Below are 23,622 nucleotides of genomic sequence, written 5' to 3' on the forward strand. Positions count from 1 at the left end.
AAAATACAAGAACATCAGAAAGTTTCTATGAGTTGTCTGATGTCTCTGCTCAACTGGATTTGTGATGTGATGTGGTTTTTTTACCTGGTAGCAAACAAATTATAGAGAAGTGGTCGTTGCACTTTTGGAAGAAGCAAATTCAACGAAGAAGCCTTCTTCATATTTTAAGTGTGTTGCTATCTCTTTTAATATCCTTCTCAGGGTAAAGCCCTTTCTTAGAAATACGATGGGAGGGGACAGCCTGGACTGTGTTCACACATTCAAAAAACCAAATTAAAATAATGCAATAAGGAATAAATCACTGTTTTTCATATTTACAAGTCTGGGTTTATTCGCCTTTTACATATTATTATGTTGAAATGTTAAAAAATAAACCTTGTATACAAGAGAAAACCAAAAAATTCTAGTCTTCTACTGATTTTCTTCTATTTTTTCCGCTTTTAACATTAACACTCTTATAAGTGGTTTATGTGTTTATTGACGACTGAAGATATTTACGATAGTAGACAAACCCGACATAGTAGGGACTGACTTTGGTGAAATGATTAACCGTAGCGGTACCAAGCAGTACCCACCATTGATACCTGCCCGACTATTTACCTGTACAACTAAAAGATGCCGCTAAACGTTTATTTCGAATCTTGTAGTGGGTCGCGCATTCACGACAATTAAAATTAGAAAGACCCGATCAGCCAGTTAGCTAGGAAGTGTGTTGGTCGGAGCGGGTTTCAGGTTTTCAGAGTCTCGTACGATGTCTCATTCGTCATCAGCCGGAGGATTTTGACTTCTTCATCGCTTCTTTGTTTAGACTGGAACAACATTAATATTTCTGTTCGGTATGTCGCGCCTACCTCGGTCGTACCTTTATCGTTATCTGTAAAATAAGATTCGAATGTTGCTTTTATTGCGCGCTTTCAGTGTGTTATCAAACCGACTTAATGTCATGAGGAAAATGTGATCGGATTATCCGGTGTGTGTCGTGTGGTGTTAAAGTATGGGCTTTTCTACAAATTTGCAGGGCAAAGTTGCCCACGAAGCGCTCTTGTCGCGATTGGACGCCGAACTTAGACTGTTGGACACTATGAAAAGATGTATCAATTTGAAAGTGAAGTGCGATAGGGATTATGCTACAGCTTTAAGTGCCGTTGCTGTTCAGGGACATAAAATCGACAAAGCTGATGATTTAACTGGTAAGTGTTTGATTTAAAATTATAATGCACAATCTGACGCAATGAATGCTGTAAATATTTGATAACAGATGTGTACCAAAATAGCGAGACGCTCCTTCAATCTAAATCTCTGATTTGTAATATTCATTTAAAATTTACCTTAGTATAAGAATTGGTTCTACATTAGGTATCCGGTTTTACCAATTACTGTAGTAGTATTACAAAATTATAGAATATGTAGGAATTAGAAGAATGACCGGAAAATGTTCTTGAAATGTGTCGTTATTTATTTCTTGAAATACAGGGTGTTATTAGACAAAAATATAACATTTTCAAATATCTAAAAAAACACTAAAAACCCGAAATTTTGTACGGTTATTGAAATACATCAGTAGCGCAAAATTGGGTATGTTTTCACAGATTTTCCAAATACTTAAATTAGAAAAAAAGCTTATAGTCCTCTAGAAATTTGTAATACAATAAGTTCATTAACACCCTGTATAGTTTATTTATTTTTCTATTTTGCATAAAACTCGTGACTTAAACCTGTAAATAACTATTGTTTCATCTACACTCACTCACTAACATTATCTACAGGGTGATTTCTAAATACAGTACATAACTTTCAGTGACGTATTCTCTAGCTAAAATCAAAAGTAACTCCGTTATATGAACTATAGTATAGTAATTTTAAATTAATCTCTATCACTCTGTATTTTTGTGACATATAGCATTTTTAAGATATAGTGAGTATAAAAGTTACTTTTATTTTGATTGCTGAATACGTTTCTGACGTTATGTACCATACTTTGGAAACAATTTCAGATTTATCAGACTATGAAGGCTTAAGCCCGGATAACTTTCATATTTTAATTTCAGATTTGTTCAGAAGTCATACAAACACATGAGAAACAAAACCTTGTAAAAACTTACACCATGAAAATGCAGTAGGTACTGATAGTGTTATCAAAAGTGTGGTTTGAAGTGATCAAACACAGCTGTCTCAAATATACAGAGTGTATTTTAATAATTGCGAAAAATTTTTTAATCATCGATTCTACATCAAAAAATAATGCCAGTGTGCTACATGAACCATATACTTCAAAAATGCAGATTTTTATTTTTCCATCAATTGTTTTCTTATTTTTGACATTAGTAACAGATATCTCGTGGTTTTAGAGGATAATTTGACTAGACAGTCACGTGACTAGTGTCAAAATAACTGTCATAAATCTCAGAAACGTTTTATATCGAATACTGCAAGAAAACTTTTGTAAACCCTGATTTTTGCAGCTTTTGAGCGCAATTCGACACTTTTCGATGTTAGTGACACTTTTCATGTGGTTCTAGAACACTATTTTGCTAGAAGGTCACGTGACAATTGTCAAAACCACTATCATAAATTTCAGAAACACGTTTTAGGTCGAATACTTCAAGAAAACTTTTGTAAATCCTGATTTTTGCAGCTTTTGAGCCGACACCAGAAATGCTCTAAATGTCAATTTTGACAAGTCTAACACAGAAAAATAGCAGTTGACTCTATTTGACACTGTTTGGACAATTTTTAGTTCTTCTGACAATCTTTTTGACAATTTCTAGACAGAAACGGTCTCTATGACGTCACTTGATTATTTTAAGACACTAGAAATGCTCTAAACGTCAATTTTGACAAGGGTAACACAGAAAAACAGCAGTTGACTATATTTAACACTTCTTGGACAATTTTCAGTTCTTCTGACAATTTCTAGACAGGAATGGTTTCTATGACGTCACTAGACTATTTCAAGACACCAGAAATGCTCCAAATGTCAATTGTGTGTGTGAGTACTAAATAAAGAAGAGTAACTTTAACTGACTGTAACTCCGTTATATGAAGAGATATCAAAAAAAATGAAAAGAACAAAAATTGTAGGAAATTTAATTCTCTACAAAAATGAAAGAGAGCAATTTTGCAATAAATGGTCGTTTAAAGGAGATATTTGCCAAAAAAGAGAGACAGAGAGAGAATGTAATTACTTAATAAAAAAGAGTAATTTTGACTGACAGTAACTCCTTTAAATGAAGGGATATCTAAAAATGAAGAGAACAGAAATTGTATAAAATTTAATTCTCTACAAAATTGAAAGAGAGCAAATTTGCCATAAATGATCGTTTAAAGGAGATATTAGTCAAAAGAAGGAGAGAGTGTGAGTAGTAAATAACACTTTTGACGTGACAAAATGACACTTTTGACGTTAGTGACACTTTTCACGTGGTTCTAGAACATGATTTTGCTAGAAGGTCACGTGACAATTTTCAAAAAAAATATCATAAATCTCTGAAACACGTTTTTCGAAAAGTGTGTTAAACTGTAATTTTTGCAAAGTCACGAAAAGATTATAAGTATAGACAAAAAAAACAGGAGAACGATAGAACAGCCAGAAAAACAATAGATCTGGCAGCATTGCTGACGAAATAAAACATGTTGTGGGTATCATCAGATGGAAAAGCATTAGTTGCCTCAAATTAAATGCTCATGCAAAATATGGAGATGCAACATCTCCGAATTGCTCTAAACGAATTTAATAAGCAAAATAGGCTTTGAATACTTATCTGTTAACTCAATCTGTCATTCGTGGATAATACGAATCTTCTAAGAATGGTAAAGGGGAAGTCGTGTTAAATGCGCTAAATTTTCTTTCTTTTTTTCATCTCTATCAACTTCGATATTCTTTATAGATCCTCTTTACTGACCTGAGACTGATCACAACTCTTCTTCTAACTCTAACTTCATAATAGAAGCTATTCTCTGAGTCGACTTTATAGACAATCTTATCATTGATGATGCTGCTACCAAACATGATTGAGACTGTGTCACATTTCCAAATTCAGATTTTCTCCTTATCACCATAGAATCTGTAGTCATTCATCCCAGAATATTGGAATATTTCATCTAGTTTATTGAGTTTGCCTAGGCATGCTGACTGCTGTGCTGTCAAAATAACATTGAAAAATAGCAAGAACGTTATTTAGTCCATGGAACAAGGAAGAAAAAAAAATCGTATAAAAGCAATAATTTAAGTGTCTCACAAAATACAAACACATTATGTTTGTTATGACTTTAGTTTCCGGAATTTCACTTCGTTTGATAAACGCCGGTATTTGCGTCCTCGTAATCGAGAGAGAATTTTAAATAAAAATGAACGAGCCAAAGCCCTACTTTTCATGTCCCCGTTACTTTTCGAAGAATTAATGAAATTTCCTTTATGCCACCACATCCCAAACGCGTAACATCACTGATACATTTTTATTAGCATCAACCCACATTCTTAACCTGGTTGCGAATGAATAATCTGCCTACTCCACCTGTGCAAAGGTGGCATCCATGACTTAAACCAAACACCGTTTTCAAATCGATTTTGCATATCCACTGATGTTTGACGAAAAAAATGCACTACTAACCGTACTGGGGCGAAAGTATCTAGACGCAAAAACATCAGGGTGACCCACATAATTTCTTTTTGGTAGGAAAAGTTTTCTGATGTGTATGTTGGTCTGACAAGGTTATCACTACAACAGCAATACCACTATTTCCTTATTAATTCTTGACGTGTACCAATAACAAGCGTTTCTGATAATGTTATGCAGAAATATTCCGATCAAGCTGAGTACGACTAAAAGAAAGTCCACGCACTTAAACTGACAGGAAATATGTAATAAATTCAAGGTGGACGGTGAGATTTAAAACTTATTATGTTTTCAATCTTGTATATAGACAACAAACAGGTGTATGCTATGAACACCAAAACAACGGTACCAAATACATGGTAACTGTACAAATCTATTACTTTTTTTATTCAAAGTTGGTTTATATTGACGTATGGTGTAGGTGGATGAGAGATTGTAATCAAAAAAAGTCTGGCAAATACCAGTTACTTGGAATTGTTTTACTTTGATTCTACATATTTCGTTTTTTCAATTTTAATTTTTATTTCAGGTAGTGTAGTGTGTTCATCATGGAAAAACATGATGGACGAACTGGAAAACTCAGCGAAACTAATTAAACAAAACGCGGATTCGGTGGAAAATAAAGCACTGGACGCTTTAAACACCCTGTACGCAGAAAAGCGAAAAGTGCGGAAAACTTACCAAGAAGAGCACACGCGGATCCTACATCAGTTTACAAACGTAAGTACCTTTTTTGTACGTTAAGTTGATTTTTATGTTCAAGTGCAGAATATGTATATACAAGGTGTAATGTTTTATGGCGAATTAGAGGAAAAGTCTACTTAAACCTGTTTTAACGGTTCACTGGCTGCAACGTTCTTAGTCCACTATTCTAGCTTACTATACTGTAACAAAACAAACTGGAATAGTTGTTTGCAAATGTGCCTATTTGCGCACTGTCTTGATTTTCCTAACGTAATTTTTTTCTCCTTTAATATACATAATTCTGTCAGTCAAGATCAGGGGATTAACTAGATTAAGATTATTACTGTGATAACAATCTAATTACATCATTTAATTGATATTAAAAATTTGTTGTTCTAGATTCAATTTTTAACGAAACTGAGCTTTAACGAAGCTTGTTCTACATCCATTAAAATATACAGACAATTTGGACAAACCATCAAAATAAAATCGCATTTTTGAACTATATTCCAATTTTATTTAGATGTAAACATTATCCAATAATCTACATTTGCACTATAAAATGCCTGAAAGCAGAAAGTTCAAAAAATTGAAGCAGCCCACAACTGCATTGAAACGTATATAAGAAACCTAGAAGTTTGAAGAAGTTCCCTTAGCACTCCTTACTACTCCTCTGAAAATTACTGATAATTGGAAGCTACATTTTTAAGTACTGCAAATGATCCCTTCAGACTATTAAAACCAAAACTGTATTTACTGATTAAGCAAAAAGCTAATATATTTAAGGTGGCAAACATTGACTTTTTATTAAACCAAAAATAATAAATTGCAGGTCAGAAATCTGTAATTTTCCACCAATGAACAAGTTTTAAATCCAAACCTGTAAAACCACTACGACTAAGTTACTATATCAAACAAGAAGGTTAAACTACACTGTAGACTACTCTTTATACTCTCTCTATTTTCCAAAACTAGTACAAAAGTACATCAAAAGGCTAAGCAACATATGATAATTACCTTATATCAGCAAAGGTTTATCATTGCCTTAAACTATCTGTCGTCGGTTATTACAGCATATCGAGGCCTGTAGTCGTGTTCTAAGCTTTAACCTACATTTCATGAGAAGTATGATTTATGCAATTGATTAAGGCCTTACTTTAGGAATTGCCAGCGCTAATTACTAACACGGATAATTGTTGTATAGTTGCACATGATATTAATGGCTCAGTATATGGCAATAATAGCTATGTTTAAAATACAGTAATATATTGTTGTTTAAATAAATCAAAACTGTAAAATTTTTTCTATTATCAGAAATGTAAACCTAAATATACCATGCTTAAGCAAACATAGTAAGCTTGTGCTGTGTAAGCACATAAAACACTTGTATCCGTTATCGATAATGTGGATAACGACACGTGTTGTTTGATGTAAAAACAACAATTATTACAAATGTTATTTTAATTAATTGTTATTATCAGCAGACAGGTGTTTGTGATCATTTTTGCTTCTCCTTAATAGTATTATTTCTAAAAGTACCAACACTGTACAATACAGAACAGTATGAAAGGTACTAATTAGTACCGGTACTCCTAAGAACCCAAACATCTATTGAGATTTTGCTATGGATTGCAAAATCGTCTAGTATTGCCCATAGAGAGAAATGTCTGGCCTAGCCCATTATAGAAAGTGTATCTTTCCATTTTATTACAGCCTCCAGCATAAAATGTTGTACAGGCGATAGATATTGAAATTAGGAATGTTTTTTTGTCTGATTGTTGCTATTGTCAGAAAAGAAAGTGCTGTGATTTTGATTGTTGATAATTAAACATTATTTGGTTGTCACTCTGTATGTACACAGTTCTAGACTACATGGTTTAATTTACTACTAAATACATGTTTTGCCAATATTAAACACTATTTGCTAGGTTAATAATTATTATTGGGCAAATCATAGGCTGAACTAATTTACTATGCACGATTCACTTCTAAACTCCATTATAACTTCAATGAACTAGGCGCTTTTCCGGGCTCGTCGCCAAATTTTCCGTAACACATTTTTGACACACTGCAACTAATATCGTAAGAGAAACATCTTGTCTTGGGAGGTCCTTTTCCAGTGATTTTTTCTGCCAAAATAGGCCGCTTTTTGGCACCCCGCCCAAATTCCGTGTAATGTCTATTTTGAGTCAATAAGTCACTTAAAGTCGTATTTCAAATTGTCGTGTCCCTTTGTTAACTCAGGTACTAAATTAGACCAATGCCATAAAACTCAAGTTATTTTTACTGATGAAATATGCACCAAACTGAAAGTGACGCCAGTTAACTAGTGAACTAATAAACTTTCAAAGAAAATGTGATTTTTAACGCCGTTGATGACGTACTGGTTGTGGCTTTTAATGAAATGTTCCACTTAATTAATAGTCCTTGAAAGATAGTTTAGAAAAATTTAACTTAAATAGTTCACGAAATTAATCTGTTATTACCGCAATGGAATGTGAACCTGACTGGTTATTTGCATGTAGAAGTGTTGACAGTGTTTTAGATTACAAAAATTCCTTTATACAGGCATGGCATTCATTTCACCATGAGATGGGACACCAAAATCCCATGATGCATTGTTTGAACAGTCACGTGACATGGAAAATGTGGTTAACTTTGAAAAGTTTGTCAATTTCATTCAAACAGTTGGGAAAGATGAAATTGTTAAAACACGTCACTTGATGGTAATATAATTTAAACTTAGAGCTGGCAACATTGTAAAGTTAGGTTGACACATGTCAACAACAGTCACGTGCCCAGGAAAATATCGTGGTTAACATTGAAAAATTTGTCAATTTTTTTTAAACAGTTGAGAAAGCTGAAATTGTTAAAACGTCACTTGATGGTAATATAAATTTAAATTTAGAGCTGGCAACACTGTGAAGATAGGTTGACACCTGTCAAAAACAGTCACGTGACCTGGAAAATGTCGTGGTTAACATTGAAAAGTTTGTCAATTTCATTTAAACAGTTGAGAAGGCTGAAATTGTTAAAACGTCATTTGATGGTAGTATAATTTGAATTTATAGCTGGCAACATTGTAAAGTTAGGTTGACACCCGTCAAAAACAGTCACATGACCTGAAAAACGTCGTGGTTAACCTTGAAAAGTTTGTCAATTTCATCTAAACAGTTGAGAATGCTGAAATTGTTGAAATTCGTCAGGTGATGGTAATATAATTTGAATTTATAGCTGGCAACATTGTAAAATTAGGTTGAAACCTGTCAAAAACAGTCACGTGACCTGGAAAATGTCGTGGTTAACCTTTAAGTCTGTAATAGTTATTTACCTAACTAGAGTGCGGAAAGTGGTACTTTTTCGCACGAGACTGCCGTTGCCCGAACTTCGCTTTGCGTCGTTTGAAAATGTTATAGGTGCAAGGGCGGGAAAGACGCTTTCCGCTTGTGTTAGGTACACAATTTTTCCTACGAGTATCAATTTTCATTAAATTGAACAAAAATGTACCGTAAAATAACTAAAATGAAAACCTCTGTTTGCAAAGATGATTAAAAGTGTATTCTTAATTGAGAAATCAAATATACAGTTATTGTTTTTTTATTTCAATGTATTTTTAATGTAAAATATTTTATTTTCCCGGTAAAGTTACTTTTTCGCACTCATTTTTTTCTTCTCTTGAACATCTCATAAAAAGGTTGGTGCAAAGGGGTATTTTCGCTCTACACATATAAACTTCAAAATAGCAGATTTATTATATGCTTATTGTAAATTAATCTTGCGAAGAAAAATTTATTTAAACAGTAAAATTTAAAAAAAAATGCTTTAGTAACTCAGACACGAAGAGTCAGAGATAAAACTAAAGTTGTAGTTCAAAAAAATCAATTGATTGCAACACATTTTCCTAGAAAGACAATTCTAAAGAATGTGATAGTCAACGAGAAGAAAGAATAGTGTCATACGAGAAATATAGAACGTAAACAAGATAGAGGGTGTATTCAGGACAATTTTAATAACATCTTTATGAAGAGTAATTTTGATAACTAACTTGATGCTCTTGGCAACGTTGTAAAGCACTTATTGCGCACAGTCAAGTTTTGTGCCATTTTCTGTACACTCAGTGTATATGTATCCTTCTCTATTACCCGTCATTGAATCAGTAGAGCAATACTCTAGTTTTTAATCTAATCCTATAAATACCTAACCGCAACTGGGACGTCAACGTAGTAAACCATGTCAAAAGTCAAAATTAAAGTTGGAGATTATTAATAACAACCAATAGCAACGCTCAAAGTTATCTACGTCATACTGCCGCGAAATAATCAATTTAAATTTAATCAGGAAAAGTAAAGTTTTGTAAAAACATCATGTTTCATTTTTGGTTGAATTTTGAAAAATATTATATTTCTTTTCTTCTTCTATCGTATATATTTCGTGTTTCTTATTTGCTTGTGAAGTTATAAACATCAATGCTAAACCTTCAAAAGCATCGAACCCAAGAGAGAGGCAAAAACACTGTTTGGTGAGACTTTGGACCATTAAACGGGCGCCTTTGAAAACGGCTTAAATGTAAAACAGCACTGCGGTTATATTCGTTTTTTTTTTGGTTTTTTTATTCGAGAAGCCGACCATTAATAGAAAACTACCTACCTGTTAACCAAGAAACATCTTATATAAACGAAATTGTGGACATTACAGAAATGCCAAGGTTAAAGATGTATTCACACGACCGGTTGATAAGCAAATCATCAGACGGATGGTCGCAATGCAACAGGTGCTTCGCAAGTAAACGATTTTAGATTACTTCTGGGTTCTTTGCTTTCGTTTACATTGTGGTTTAGTGTAGTTTATGCAGGAAATTCCTAGAAGATGTGTTTCAGAAAATAATAACGAGCACCACACTGCAAATCGTACTAATTGTCCCAATTGACTTTTGGCCTTAAAGGATCATTTTTAACTGGACTGAAAACATCAAATTAAGTGGAAAATTACTGCAATTTTTAGCATTGTTGCTTCCATGAAAAATGTAGGTGGTGCATGGGTTTATAATCAAATAAATTTAGGTCAGATCGTTAATCCAACAGTAACAAATAAATATAAATTATTATTCGAAACCAGCCTTCAAACTAAAACATATACAACAGTAGTCGGCGAGGCCCAAACCTAAATCTATAATTATGGATCACTAAAAATACGACCAATGATCTCATCATAATATGTATAAAATGCGAGCATGGAGTCTTTTATATTGGACATTTGATGCATTTTCTGGAAGAACACTGTGCAATATCAGTAGGTTTGTCTGTTTATCACTTCAAAGTTTCTTACAATGTCAACTACATTAGTTTTCCTCGCATTCATTTTAAAAACGATTATACCCTTACTTGAAATATTGACTTTATGTGTAAATAGCTAATTACGCATAGTTTTTTGTTACGTAATAACCCTCTTTACGCACAGTTGCTGTTGGATATATTATATTATAAATCTGTAAAATCTGTGTCGTTTTTAAATAATGTCAGATATACAGAGATTTATAATATAATTCAGACAGACAGGAATTCTACTCTGAAATTTTAAAGAAAATTTGACAGGTTATACACAAATCGCTTTTGGCATTTTTTCAAAAAAGATGGGTAGGACATACCATGAAAACAGAAATCCAATAAAAGTCAAACAAAAAACGAAATAGTGATCTTTCTATTTAAAACATCATAAAACGTAATCGTTAATCGATATTATTACCCTCTCAGTGTACATTTTACTCATCTGTAACACGGATCGTAAAGGAGGACAGACAATCACCTCCATTCAACACTACGCGACATCTCGAGTCAATGAACCAATATTAGACCGCAAGATCTACTCGGTGCTGGTATCATGGGTCAGTCCGGTAATTTTATATAGAAACGGAAACTGGTTAGTTTATGTTGTTTTTGAAACAAGTATAATTTCCTACATAGGGTGATCAAGTTTTTATTACCATAAGTTCAACTATTCAACTTTTGAATACTCAGATGATACTATTTCACATAGTTGAAGCAGCATTGTTGGTATAGTTTGTGATTGGTCAAGAAAAGCAGCTTTCAGCTTGCTGCTTTTTCTTCTATCTGAAAAATTGCGTACAGGGTGACCAAAAACAGTCAATTACCATACTTTTCATGCACATCCTGTACACTGGAAGCAAAAACTGTCCTGCAAATTTACGGTGTTTAATAAAGGAGTTGATTAGGAACATTTTTGGTCTTTTGCAACTTTTTTGTAACTTTCATCGTTTCTGAGTTATGTAGCAAAAACTAGTTAGGTGCAACAAATTTACAAATTACAAAATTGGGATCTAAAATTTGAACACGGTTTAAAGGACAGTCAGTGACGAAATCGCCTGTAAAACTCACTTTGAGTGACTGAATCATGTTTTAAGCACATTTTTGGAATCCTAATTATATATTTCCTATCTAATGACATAAATAAACACTACAAAATCAGGTAAAATCAGGGAGAAAATTGGTATCAAAGTATAAACTGTTAGAAAGACGGTTTAAAAGGATAGTAAGGGACAAAATTGCCTGTAAAACCCACTTGGAGTGAGAAAATGACTGTTTTAAGCACATTTTTGGAATCCTCATTAAATTTCCTATTCAATAACCTAAAAAAATGTTAAAAAATTTGTTACAGTCAGCGAGAAAAGGAGTGTCAAAATTTGAACTGCCAGAAACGTAGTATTTGCAATTTACTGGTCAAATTTTCCAACATTTTCTGTACTATAGTAATTTACCCACAACTACATAGAAATGATTTCGGTTATGCTTTGTAGTTAAACACCATATAGCGACAGACCACCTCCCATTGTTATGGAAATCAAGGGTGACTGATTCCTTTATTCTTTTTCCAATTTGTTTGGTCATGATGTTTTTATTGCACCAATGAAGATTACCTGCTCAATAGTGCCAAGAAGAGACCGCTTACCATGATCTGTTGTATCATGTAGAGGATATTAAAACTGTTCAATTTCTTTAACCTACGTTTTTAGAGCTAGTGGAAAAGAAGTTTAAAAACTTGGCAATACAATAAGGTCACCACTCAGTATGCTGATGTGCATTTCGTCTTAAATTACATCAACAACATTGTAGCAGACTGCCAAAAGCCTTCCGTCGGGATTATTTCTCAAATATCGCGCCGCGACAACAAAGGTTTTCTCGGAAGGCCTGGGTAAGAACGAGTTTAGCATTTTTGGGACCCGTATAATTATGCTACTCTGGGAAATATTGGACCTCTTAAATCTTGTCTTAAGGGCATTCAGTATTCCTCTTAATTAAAATTGGAATAAATTGAAGCCGGCTCGTTACCAGTCAATGGACCGTGGCAAACTTCAAGGCGGAAATTTTATCTTCAACCTGAGAATTATGCAAGGTTTTATAGTTTTTATGTTTTTCAATCACACAGTGTTAAGTAACGTTGCCTCTTCAGATATATGAACATCTATAAACAACTATATTGCTTACTAAAAGCTTCTTTTTGGAAGTGAATGACCTGGTTAATGCTCTTAAAAACCCCTTTGTAAATGTTGAACAGTGACTGAAAAGGCTTAAAATTTCACTTTGCTCACAATGGTGTGGTCCCATGATTTTTTTTATTCCATTTTCTAATAGAAAAGATCATAGTTGGGCAATTTTTTTTTTTTAACTGTTTCAATCGAGAAATTAGGTTTTACATTTTTTATGTGCTTTCAGCTTGCTGCTTTATCTTGACCAATCACAAACTACGAAAATGTGGACTTACCAAAAAAAAACACTTATGCATAAATTTTATTTATTTTATCACGAATTATTTAGCGTTTCTTATGTACAAGATATGTATAATCAAATTTATTGTTTACTGTAATTTTTAATTAATTTTTCTTTTTTTTCAGCTGTCAGATGAAGTGGTCAAGAAAAAATCCGAATACCAAAAGTACTTCGAACTGTATAAACTGATGAGGTGCAAGTTTGAAGAAATTTACATTAAAGGTAAGTTTTATTTTTCACAATTTTCAATTATTAGTGGCACACTAGCACTACTTTAGTGTTAATTTTCTGCTTTTTCCCATCAAGTTAATTAATTATTGTTTTCTTCACCACTAACCGATTTTTTTTTATTTTAAATTTATAGTTTAGTATTGCACAATTTAAAACATCGTAACATTAAAAACAACATCCATAAACACCAGCGACGATCCTTTAAACCTATCCCAATATGCTAATATGGTGGTACAAGTTGCAATTATTTCCCAGAGGATTGGAAATCTGACGTAATAAACGCATTATTAGTAAATAAAACTGATAGTTTGTAGCGTAAAATGCTAATTATTACTGCATTAAATTAATAAAACCTATCATCAAAGTAGTGTTTATTGTGCATGTGCTAATTATAACATAATTTATGGAAAACAATGCATTATAATAATAATTAGGTAAATGATACTTTTTAAGTTATTTCTAAAATTTTTTGTCAGTAATTACACGAAAATTACAACAGTGAGTGTGAGAATTTAGGGCAGTGGTATTCTCAGGTGTTCTCTATCGCTTATTAAAACGGTACCCTTTTAATGATAATTGTCATGCAATAAATGTTTTTTCTTAAAAAAGTGGCGGCGCCTAACACCTACTAAGTAAACTACCTCACTTAAGTTGAAAATAGACTTGGCAGCAATCAGCATCAGGATGATGTTAGGAAACCATGAGAGTGAATTGAACTACATTTTCACTAAATTAACAAAGCAGCTGCTGCTCTTTTCCGCATGTAAATTAAACTTAATCCCTGCAAATACTGTACATAACAGGCAAATATTTGACTTATTTCATGTAAGTAAACGCCTATAAAGTGTTACGGGCAAGCTTATGACATTATTTGTGTTTTTGAACTGGTTATTCCATATTAATAAGCCAAACCTGTTTGGTTATTTCACTAATGCTTTAATGTGACTAGTTAATCTGCTCTGAAGATAATTTGCATTTTTTCTGTTTTTTTTTGCGTCTAGGTGGTAGAGGAGGAAGAAAACTCGACGAAGTCAGGGACAAGTACCAAAAAGCTTGTCGCAAACTTCATCTCACCCACAACGAATACGTGTTGCTGTTATGCGAAGCGGTCGAGTTTGAAAAAGATTTTAGGACAGTATTACTTCCTGGATTATTGGAACACCAACAGTCGTTGCAGGAGGCATTTATTTTGACGTGGTAAGGTGTATTTCAGTAGTTTTGCCTTTTGGGTAATATCATCCGATACTCAAAGTAATAAAACATAAAAACAGGGACAAAGTTTTAAAAGCAAGAGTGTTATAAGAATGGTATACAGGGTAATTCAAATTCGACCCTCACCATTTCGATCTCGGAAACTATAAGAGATACGATGAAATTAAATCAAATACCGTTTTAAAAAATTCGATTTTTCTAGTACTTCCAAAGATATCCGAATTTTTGTTTTTATTTCTAACCTTTTTTGAAGAGATATCCCAAAACCTTAAAAAACATTTTCAGTTCTTTTTTTAAGTACTTTTTAAGATTCAATATCTCGGTAACGTGAGGAGAAAGAGAGGCGACTTTTGGCTCATTTTGTAGTATTTTTTATCCTCTTTCTAATGGCGGTTTAGCGAAATTGATAGGAGTTCAAATAAGAAAGTTACAACCTTTCAAAAATACAAAAAATTACAGTTTTGGTAAAAAGTGCATTTTTCGCAAATTTTTAATTTGCTCCATAAGGGTCCAATGCACAGCAAAGGGTATATTTATACCAAAGGACCTCAAATTAGGTGAAATAACCACTTTGAACCTTTCAAAAAATGCCATTTTTTGTCAAATTTTTTGTTTTGCTCCAAAGGGGTTTTAATGCGCAGCAAAGGGCATATTTATAACTAAAAACCTTAAATTAGGTGAAATAAGCACAAAAAAGGCATTTTATAATTTTTCATTTTTCCAAAAAATTGAAAGAATGGAGGGTATTTTTTAAGTACTTTTTAAGATTCAATATCTCGGTAACGTGAGGAGTTAGAGAGGCGAGTTTTGGCTCATTTTTTATCCTCTTTCTAATGGCGGTTTTTGATAGGAGTTCAAATAAAAAAGTTACAACCTTTAAAAATACAAAAAATGACAGTTTTGATAAAAAGTGCATTTTTGGCAAATTTTTAATTTGCTCCATAAGGGTTCCAATGCACAGCAAAAGGTATTATAATTATACCAAAGGACCTCAAATTTGGTGAAATAAACATTTATTGCTTATAAACATTTTGAAAAAACGCTTGGTTTGTAACAAAAACAAAACAAACTGCCTGTCTAAGCTTGGGAATAACAACATAATGTAAAATAGTAAAATATAGGTATAGAAACACCTTAACTAAATTGATAAATAAAATGGTTTGACAATCAGTAAGACACGAATTATGTGCACAAATGCATATTTTAAAAAATACATCTTAAATTGTAGTAATTTACTAAAAAGACCTTTGATTTTTCTCTACATATAATCCGTACTTTACTAATAATCACCTGATCAGATGTCTGCACGTTCTTTATGTTGCTTCTTATAGATTTATAAATACACGTTATTTAATGTTTTTATGTCTAATTTCAATAATAATATGGCTTCAAGAAACTGGAATAGGAATAAGTTGTCACGTCTTTATTAACAGCTTTTTTAGTGACATTTCTTCTGTATCTCCTTAATTGTTATAGGTAGATTAGATAGACTCTTCCATTTTTGGTACACATTTTATAAACAATTTTAGTTCTACGAGTATTTTATAGTAATAATTTCGTTGGGTTTTTGGTTTTAGTAGAGTTAGTCAAACTTTTATTACGTTTTTTCCAGGAAACAAATACTACACGACTTCTCAAACTATTCCGACTTTTCATCGGAGAAATTTCGCGAGTGCCATAACAGAGTTCAGCAAAATATTGACTCACTAAAACCCGCAGACGAGTACAAAGATTTCACGGAGAAGTACAAGTAAGTGCGTTATTGAAGTGTTTCCTTGTAAAATAAGGAAAAAAATTGTTTAGAACGACTCCTGCTGAACCTGTAAAGTTTACATTCGATGAAAGTCTGGTGGAAGATTCGGCCGGTAAGCTACTGCCAAACCAACTGACCGTAGACAATTTAACCGTCGAATGGCTCAGAAACAAACTGACTGAATTAGAAAATAGTATTAAAGAAAATCAAGAAAAACGGACGTGTCTGACAAACGGACACAACGAAAATAATCTAACAAACGGCAAAAACCCATCCAATAACGAAATTAATAACCGGTAAGGATTTCACAGATTTATCGATCCTACCTTGACTTGATTTGATTTGCAGACTGTCCGTAAATTTGGAATCTTCAAAGAAAGATTTAAACGAACTAAAATGTCAAGAACGGAAGATGTTGAAGCAAACCGAACTGATCAAGGCTGCTTTAAACGAATTGGGATGCGAAGAAGCACCTTCCGGATGTGACATATCTATAGATAATCAACCAGCATTTATAGAAAACTCAACTGAAGAGGTAAGATAAAACACACAATTATCTCTAATCCTAACGCTTTTTGAATTACTTTCACTTTTCTAGACAATGTATTAGTTTACTTTCTGTCAACGTTTCTTCATGTCTCGCAATCATCAACTCCAGTTAAATGAATATTTGTAATATTTATTGTTTAATTTATAATAACTGTATAGTCCAGTCAACAAAAAGGTATACAGGGAAATACTTAGAACACTAGTTTCATTAGGTCAATTTTTCGATATCTTTTAAGGTTAATTTACTGGTTACAGTGCTAATTCCAGGGCCGTAACCCCCAGATTTCGAAAATACTTACTGAAATTGTGTTTCATAGCATTTTAACTGACTTCCTTTGTGTTGGTATTTATCACAGTGAAAGTGCAACACGTCCCTGGATTTTAAGGATAATTTACTGGCTACAAAACAAATTTCAAAACCATCATAATTTCCCTATTTCGAAAATACTGAAAATTTGTTTTGCAAAATTGCAGATATTCAAGAGCTAACTATGTTCACCTTTTAACTTCCAACGAAAGTTACGAAGTCAAAAATTGTGTTCCAATCATCTCTCTCTATTTGTTTTGAGTATTTCTATCGTATTTTTTGAGTCAAGTTTTGACTGTAATATTCACTGTGATGCATACTACTTAAACATTCACAGTCTAACCATATAAGCGTCAAATTTAACTAGTACTGATGGAGAATGTGACGAAACGTTGGCAGATCTAAATAACCATATAAACTTTCACATAAATTATTTGTTTAGGGTGGAGGGTCACAAAGTACATTAAACAAACACTTTGCACATTTTGATCGACATCGATTAGTCAATATGTTTCGGAAGCCGTTTAGGCGAAGAAGCGCCCCTTCTTCCCCTGTTGCGCCACCCCGTACCAAGGGTCGCAGAGAATCTGCCCCTAGAAGTGAGGGCGGCGATCCCGTAGGTGTCCGTGATTGTTTTTTTGAACAAAAGCATGTTTTGTGTGATTCTCAATAACTCAAGCTTATGCAAGTTAATCATTATGCAAAGTGTTCAGCTTTTAACAAGACAACGATGACGTTTTTGTTTTATAATTTTTGTAACGTCCTGACAAAAGTCAAGAAAATGTTTAAGAATGTAATTATTTTCTGAAGTTTCCTCCACATCTGAGGAGGACATTCTCGAAGCTTCTTGAAATGCTTTTTCCTACATTTCCTCAAATATAAATAATATCAAGTAGTGGCACTCTTTGATGAAGAAGAAATACCCTAGTAAACCCAGTAATATCAACACTTTCATCAAATTTAAACTCTACATACATAATATACATACAGAAACCTCTTTACAAACATAAAAGAAGTTTTTTAAAGGTAACTCACCCTAAAATTGCCCATTTTCCAGCCTTTCAAACTGCTAGAAACATTTCCTCATAAGCCATTATTTCTGAAACTCTCTAGGGCACCCTTAAATACATTTTTGAATTTGTAGATAAATAAACTTTTGGGCTTTGTATAATATAGAGCAGATATTATAGTATTTTAAGAGCTTTTGCCAACTTTTTGCATGATATTTTGATTTCGAGTTCTGATGTTGTTAATTGTAGGTATCACTGACCATCAATAAATCCTTAGTCGACGAAGAATGGTTTCATGGAGTTTTACCCAGAGAAGAAGTGGTAAGACTATTGACCGTTGAAGGAGATTTCCTGGTGAGAGAAACCACCCGCAATGACGAGTGCCAAACCGTGCTTTCAGTCTGTTGGGGTGGACATAAGCATTTTATAGTCCAAACTACTGTCGAGGTAGTAGAAAACACTAAAAAAAGTACTGTGGAAGTATAAAACCAATACGTTTTAGGGTCATTACAGATTCGAAGGTCCTGCCTTCCCAACGATAAGGGATTTAATCATATACCAATATAACAGCGGTCTTCCAGTCACTCAACGTTCAGGTGCCATACTGCACAAGCCAATTCCAAGAGAAATGTGGGAAATGAACAACGACGATGTAGTTCTGTTGGATAAAATTGGAAGAGTACGTTATTTATTCACACAGGCATATTAAGCAATGTTAGTGTAAATATTGAATTTGTAGGGGAACTTTGGATTCGTTTACAGAGCCCAGCTGAAAAATAGCAACGAAATCGTCGCGGTAAAAACGTGCAGGGTCACTTTACCGGAAGAGCACAAAAAGAAGTTTCTGCAAGAAGGCAGGATATTGAAACAATACGATCACCCTAACATAGTAAAGTTGATTGGTATTTGCGTTCAAAAACAGCCCATCATGATTGTAATGGAGCTTGTTCCAGGTGCGTCTAACTGGTTTACCTCAATAACAATTTATAAATATACTGGTATTTCAGGTGGATCTCTGCTGACATTCTTAAGAAAAAAATCCACTAGTTTGGTAGAAGCACAACTAATGAAAATGTGTTTGGACGCAGCTGCTGGCATGAGATACTTAGAGTCAAAAAATTGCATTCACCGAGATTTGGCCGCCAGAAATTGTTTAGTCGGTACGAATTTATTTAAAACTTTTAGTTCAGTGTCTGAGTGATGGATTGTATTCTAGGGTTCAAAAACATTGTGAAAATATCCGATTTTGGAATGTCTAGAGAAGAGGAAGAATACATAGTTTCAGATGGAATGAAGCAAATTCCTATCAAATGGACTGCACCCGAAGCTTTAAATTTTGGTTAATATTTTCTTATCCACTATCATAACAATATAATATAAGAAAGTTTAATTAAATGCAGGAAAATACACGTCGTTGTGTGACGTATGGAGCTACGGGATTCTTTGTTGGGAGATATTTTCGCGAGGTGGTACACCTTACGTTGGAATGAACAATTCCAAAGCGCGTGAAAAAATTGATGGCGGTAAATTACCTACCTTAATTCACTCTGTTCCTTCATAAATAAACACATTTAAACTTAGGGTATCGAATGCCAGCACCCGAAAATACTCCAGATGAAATGTATAGGCTGATGCTACGATGCTGGGAATACAAACCGGAAAACCGACCAAATTTCGAACAAATCTACACAGTGGTCGAAACTCTTTGCAATGCTTACAGGGCCACGTTCTGTTAATGTTTTAGCGCAAACGGAAATCTTTTTTAATCTGTGATTTAATCGTCTAGAAGTTGAGAGATTTATGTACTTTTATAGTTTTGATCTAATTTACAGAAGCCACCAAGTTATTATTATTTGCACTTGTGTGTTGGGTATGGCAAAGTTACATTTTGCTCAGAAACTAACACTGATGATTTTACTCTCTTGAAAACTTTTACCTAATTTAATTACCTTTCACTTATAACAATAACATACATAGTTTTAACAAAAATGAACAAAAGCAGCTTAAAAATAAACTTTAACTGCAGTTTACTCTTTCCATCATTTATTTTTTAAGCAGTGAGGATTCACTGATCTAGTGTAGTCTTCAAGTTTTTAAATTGTATTAATTTGTAAATATTTGTGTATTGATGAATGTTTGCCCAATATTTGTTATTTGCTGTGATTTGATATTTTATGCCATATATATTTTTGATTATAAATAAACACAGTTCTTGTAAAAACACACTTTTTTCATTTCAGCCTTTTAGACTAGAATTTTAAGTAATAATTACGCTAAAAAGTGCTGTTCCGGGTTCCATGGAGTCTCCAATAGTTGAAAAATAACTCGGAAAATTGGCATAAGCTCAGGGGATTTTTCCTAAAAAGATGGGGTTCTAGGATGGCCAGGAGACCTCAAACCAACCCAAGATTTTGATTTAGAAGCGTTTTATTCAAATTTTTTAAATATCACTTAGTTTTTTTACCGGGAATAAAAGTGCTATTAATAGTAAGATATAATCATAGTTAAAAGGAACAATAACTGTTGTTAAATGATATAGTCACTGTGGGTTGAAAAGAAAACACTTTAAATAAGTAAAAAATATAATTATTTAAATGGGCAGTTAGCAGGTACATTTGTTTATTTTATAAGTATAACTTAATCAGTTCAGCACATACTGCTGGAGTAGTTAAAACACCCAGATCGGTAAACAAAAGAGTGATATATTGAGGTGGAGTGTAGTCCACTAATGGATGAGCAGATTTTAAGTCTTGCGATTTCCTTACCTTTGCAGTATACTGAAAAAAAAAACGAAATTTAAGTTGTAACATTTAACTAAAGCGTTATCTTACCTTATATTCTACTGGCAAGCTAGTCTGATTTAAAGGAAACACACGAGAAAATTTAAAACTTTCTGCCAAAACGTAAAATGGTATGTTCATTGCTTTTGCGCAAACGGCCATTGTATAAGTACCAATCTGTAAAGCACAATTATTTTCTTTATTCAAAGCAACTTACAAGTAACTATTTCTCACCTTGTTAACAATTCCTCCACTCTCCATAACACCTTCTGCGCCGACCATAATAAAGCTAATTTGTTCCATTACATATCCAATGGCGGAATCTAAGATAAGTGTGCAAGGAATGTTGGCCTCTAGCAACTCCTTGTACATTACCTTACTAAAAAAACTCGATATTTTATCAAATGATTATGTTTATAATGAATGCAACAAACCCGCTATTGTCAGGAGAGGACATAGTAACAAACACTTCAAATTTTTTTCCCAGTTTGGATGCTTCTAATAAAGTTTGTAAAACAACACGAGATCTTGAATGAGTTAAGATTTTCTACAAACATTTCAAATATAATTTAACCCTATCTTACCCTCATAATCAACTTACCGATACCGATCCAGTTTTAATAAATTTTGTAGCAAATCTAATAATTTTACCCCGAGTTTCATACAGCTTAGTTAGGAACAATTCTCCTCTGTCTAAAATCCTTTCTTTACACTCACTAAAACTCTAAAAGATTGTCAGAAATAGCTAATTATTAAAAAGTTCTGGTAGTATTGAAAAAAAATTAAACATACCCCATAATCAATCCCCACAAGAGTTATAAACCTTAAAAATAGTTCACAAGCCGATTTTATTACAGCTACTGGATAGTCAGTGTTTTTAATATTCTCAGTGGCATCTTTAATTACAGCTACTAATTCTTGAACTGTAGAACCTAAATATAATAAATTTGTGTATAATAAACAAGGTGTAAATGATTTATTTTAATACAATTCAATAATAAATAACATATTTTTTAGATTGTAATTTTTTATAGTAAATTATTGTACAAACTCAGGGACATAGAACATTTTGTATTTTGCTTTCCTTCTTAATTTACTACAGTGTAAATAGCAAATTGAGTTATTTTTGGATGTAGAGCACAACATTTGTTCATTCCCTACACATATTATGCAAAGCAAATAAATGGTAAGCTTATACTAAATGAAACCACATAAATAAAGCTTGTACTTTCTGTATAAACAAAGCAAAAAATAAAACAAATTTAATTAAAAAAAAAGTATTTAAGTCAGATGCTTAATAAGAAACAACCAAACAGAAGACAGTAAATTAGCATGTTTAAAAAGAAAACATCCTTTACACTTTTTTGTTCTAAGTGTCTCTGTTTCAGATACTTACATTCTGATTTTCGAATTACTTCCATAAGGGTGCGTATTGCTGCTACCCCTGCAGAAACATCTTGTTCCTTCTCAACAATTTGGCAAAAGTAATCTTGAATTTCTGCAAATTATTTTAATAACAATTTATGTGGAACATGTCTTATACGCACTTACCTTGCCCTTCCATAGCAATGGTATAGCCTTCCTCAATAAATACAGGACACAGGAAATAAAGTAATATTCACACCTTATGAAAGCAATACAAATTTACTATAGTACTGGGTAATACTGATTGATATAGAAATATATTTAAAAAAAATATATTAGAAGTTAATTGAAAATAAATATTTGAAAACACGTGGATACTGAATATGGACCTTAGCACAGGCCCTTATGGCCCCACAACGCAAACATAAACACAAAGTAGTAAAGTAAGGTTATGTTTCTAAATTTTAAAAGGTTATGTTTACTGATAATTTTATGTAATACTGTCAAAGACAAGCATTAGCTGAATCATGTGATACTTCATAAGTTTTCAAAGTAGCCGTTCACGTGATTGAAAGAATGTGAGAATACACTCAGAGACATCATATACTATCGAATACATCAACAAAAACTTAACCTACATTCTACATTAATTAGAAATTAAAAAACATTAAAACATTAGGCCGTCGTCCATTTCAAACAGATAATTTACACTTTTACAAATATGAAAATGCATTATGCCATATTTTCTGGAATGTTTGCGGCAACTGCAGGAGCCCTAGGAAAAATTTCAGGTCATGATATGCTGAAGGTAGGTTTATTTACATTTGAATCAATAGAACATTAAAAAGGCTACTAATCAAGCAAGACATAAGTTAATACTATGTTAACTGATTGTAAATTTTAGGAACAGTTTCTTCTTCAAGTAATATGTTTTGGTGCAATGCTGGCTTGTAATGCTGTAGTGTGGACTATGTTTGTAAAAGCACTTCATCAATCTAAATCATCTCTAGTAGCTACTATTATCAGTTCTACTTCAAACTACCTACTAACAGTAACTGAAAAATTAAATAAGTAACTAGAATGAAATATAAATTTCCTTTTATTTTAGGCACTACTAGGATATTTTTTACTGGGTGAAGTAGTTTCGACGTTTTGGTGGTTTGGTATGTTATTGATTTTGACTGGACTATCAATTATAATAACTGACGACACTGCACAAACTGAACTAACTAGTAATAAAGAATGTTAAACATATTGTTTTAATGTTGACCCAAGTTGCTCTAAAGGCGGTTGTGTTCCCTTGACTTGAATCTTCTCAGTTGATCTACTAACAG

At 32.9% G+C, this 23,622-nt stretch overlaps 3 protein-coding genes across 4 annotated transcripts; 2 read left to right on the plus strand and 1 right to left on the minus strand.

The window, feature by feature from the left end:
- Positions 1-328: 328 nt before the first annotated feature.
- FER (tyrosine-protein kinase Fer) lies at positions 329-20,364 on the plus strand. Of its 2 annotated transcripts, XM_081982515.1 has the most exons (15): positions 329-1,190; positions 5,146-5,336; positions 13,207-13,303; positions 14,314-14,509; positions 16,137-16,274; positions 16,328-16,573; positions 16,626-16,812; positions 17,576-17,749; positions 18,393-18,590; positions 18,646-18,822; positions 18,883-19,096; positions 19,151-19,303; positions 19,360-19,482; positions 19,544-19,666; positions 19,725-20,364. In XM_081982515.1, exons 1-15 carry the CDS (start codon positions 995-997, stop codon positions 19,877-19,879), a joined length of 2,568 nt encoding a protein of 855 aa, XP_081838641.1. In that variant the 5' UTR covers positions 329-994; the 3' UTR covers positions 19,880-20,364. The 2 variants fall into 2 exon arrangements, with proteins under 2 accessions (XP_081838641.1, XP_081838643.1); XM_081982517.1 differs by lacking the exon at positions 17,576-17,749 and having other exon boundaries at positions 331-1,190.
- A 349-nt stretch (positions 20,365-20,713) lies between these two features.
- eIF2Balpha (eukaryotic translation initiation factor 2B subunit alpha) lies at positions 20,714-22,713 on the minus strand. Its single transcript, XM_081982529.1, has 8 exons — positions 22,475-22,713; positions 22,320-22,421; positions 21,716-21,855; positions 21,525-21,647; positions 21,358-21,470; positions 21,158-21,302; positions 20,975-21,100; positions 20,714-20,920 (listed from the first exon to the last, which is right to left on the minus strand). The coding sequence occupies exons 1-8, from the start codon at positions 22,485-22,487 to the stop codon at positions 20,768-20,770; spliced, it is 915 nt and encodes a 304-aa protein (XP_081838655.1). The 5' UTR covers positions 22,488-22,713; the 3' UTR covers positions 20,714-20,767.
- A 169-nt stretch (positions 22,714-22,882) lies between these two features.
- On the plus strand, positions 22,883-23,540 carry LOC145730986 (transmembrane protein 42). Its single transcript, XM_081982530.1, has 3 exons — positions 22,883-23,096; positions 23,193-23,339; positions 23,397-23,540. Exons 1-3 carry the CDS (start codon positions 23,010-23,012, stop codon positions 23,535-23,537), a joined length of 375 nt encoding a protein of 124 aa, XP_081838656.1. The 5' UTR covers positions 22,883-23,009; the 3' UTR covers positions 23,538-23,540.
- The last annotated feature ends 82 nt before the right edge of the window (positions 23,541-23,622 follow it).

This window comes from Ips typographus, linkage group LG6 (genome assembly GCF_016097725.1).
Source record: "Ips typographus isolate SLU linkage group LG6, UJ_Ityp_2.0, whole genome shotgun sequence".
Lineage (NCBI taxonomy): Eukaryota > Metazoa > Arthropoda > Insecta > Coleoptera > Curculionidae > Ips > Ips typographus.

Excerpts from the sequence above, each read along its gene's own strand:
- LOC145730986 (XM_081982530.1), top strand. The coding sequence starts at position 23,010 with ATGAAAATGCATTATGCCATATTTTCTGGAATGTTTGCGGCAACTGCA. Across the intron at positions 23,097-23,192 it reads CAGGTCATGATATGCTGAAG|GAACAGTTTCTTCTTCAAGT; the intron begins GTAGGTTTATTT and ends TGTAAATTTTAG. Across the intron at positions 23,340-23,396 it reads CTTCAAACTACCTACTAACA|GCACTACTAGGATATTTTTT; the intron begins GTAACTGAAAAA and ends CTTTTATTTTAG.
- eIF2Balpha (XM_081982529.1), bottom strand. Across the intron at positions 21,856-22,319 it reads AGTAATTCGAAAATCAGAAT|GTTCTACAGTTCAAGAATTA; the intron begins GTAAGTATCTGA and ends TATTATATTTAG. Across the intron at positions 21,101-21,157 it reads GTGGAGGAATTGTTAACAAG|ATTGGTACTTATACAATGGC; the intron begins GTGAGAAATAGT and ends TGTGCTTTACAG.
- FER (XM_081982515.1), top strand. The coding sequence starts at position 995 with ATGGGCTTTTCTACAAATTTGCAGGGCAAAGTTGCCCACGAAGCGCTC. Across the intron at positions 5,337-13,206 it reads TCCTACATCAGTTTACAAAC|CTGTCAGATGAAGTGGTCAA; the intron begins GTAAGTACCTTT and ends CTTTTTTTTCAG. Across the intron at positions 18,591-18,645 it reads TAGTCCAAACTACTGTCGAG|GGTCATTACAGATTCGAAGG; the intron begins GTAGTAGAAAAC and ends AATACGTTTTAG.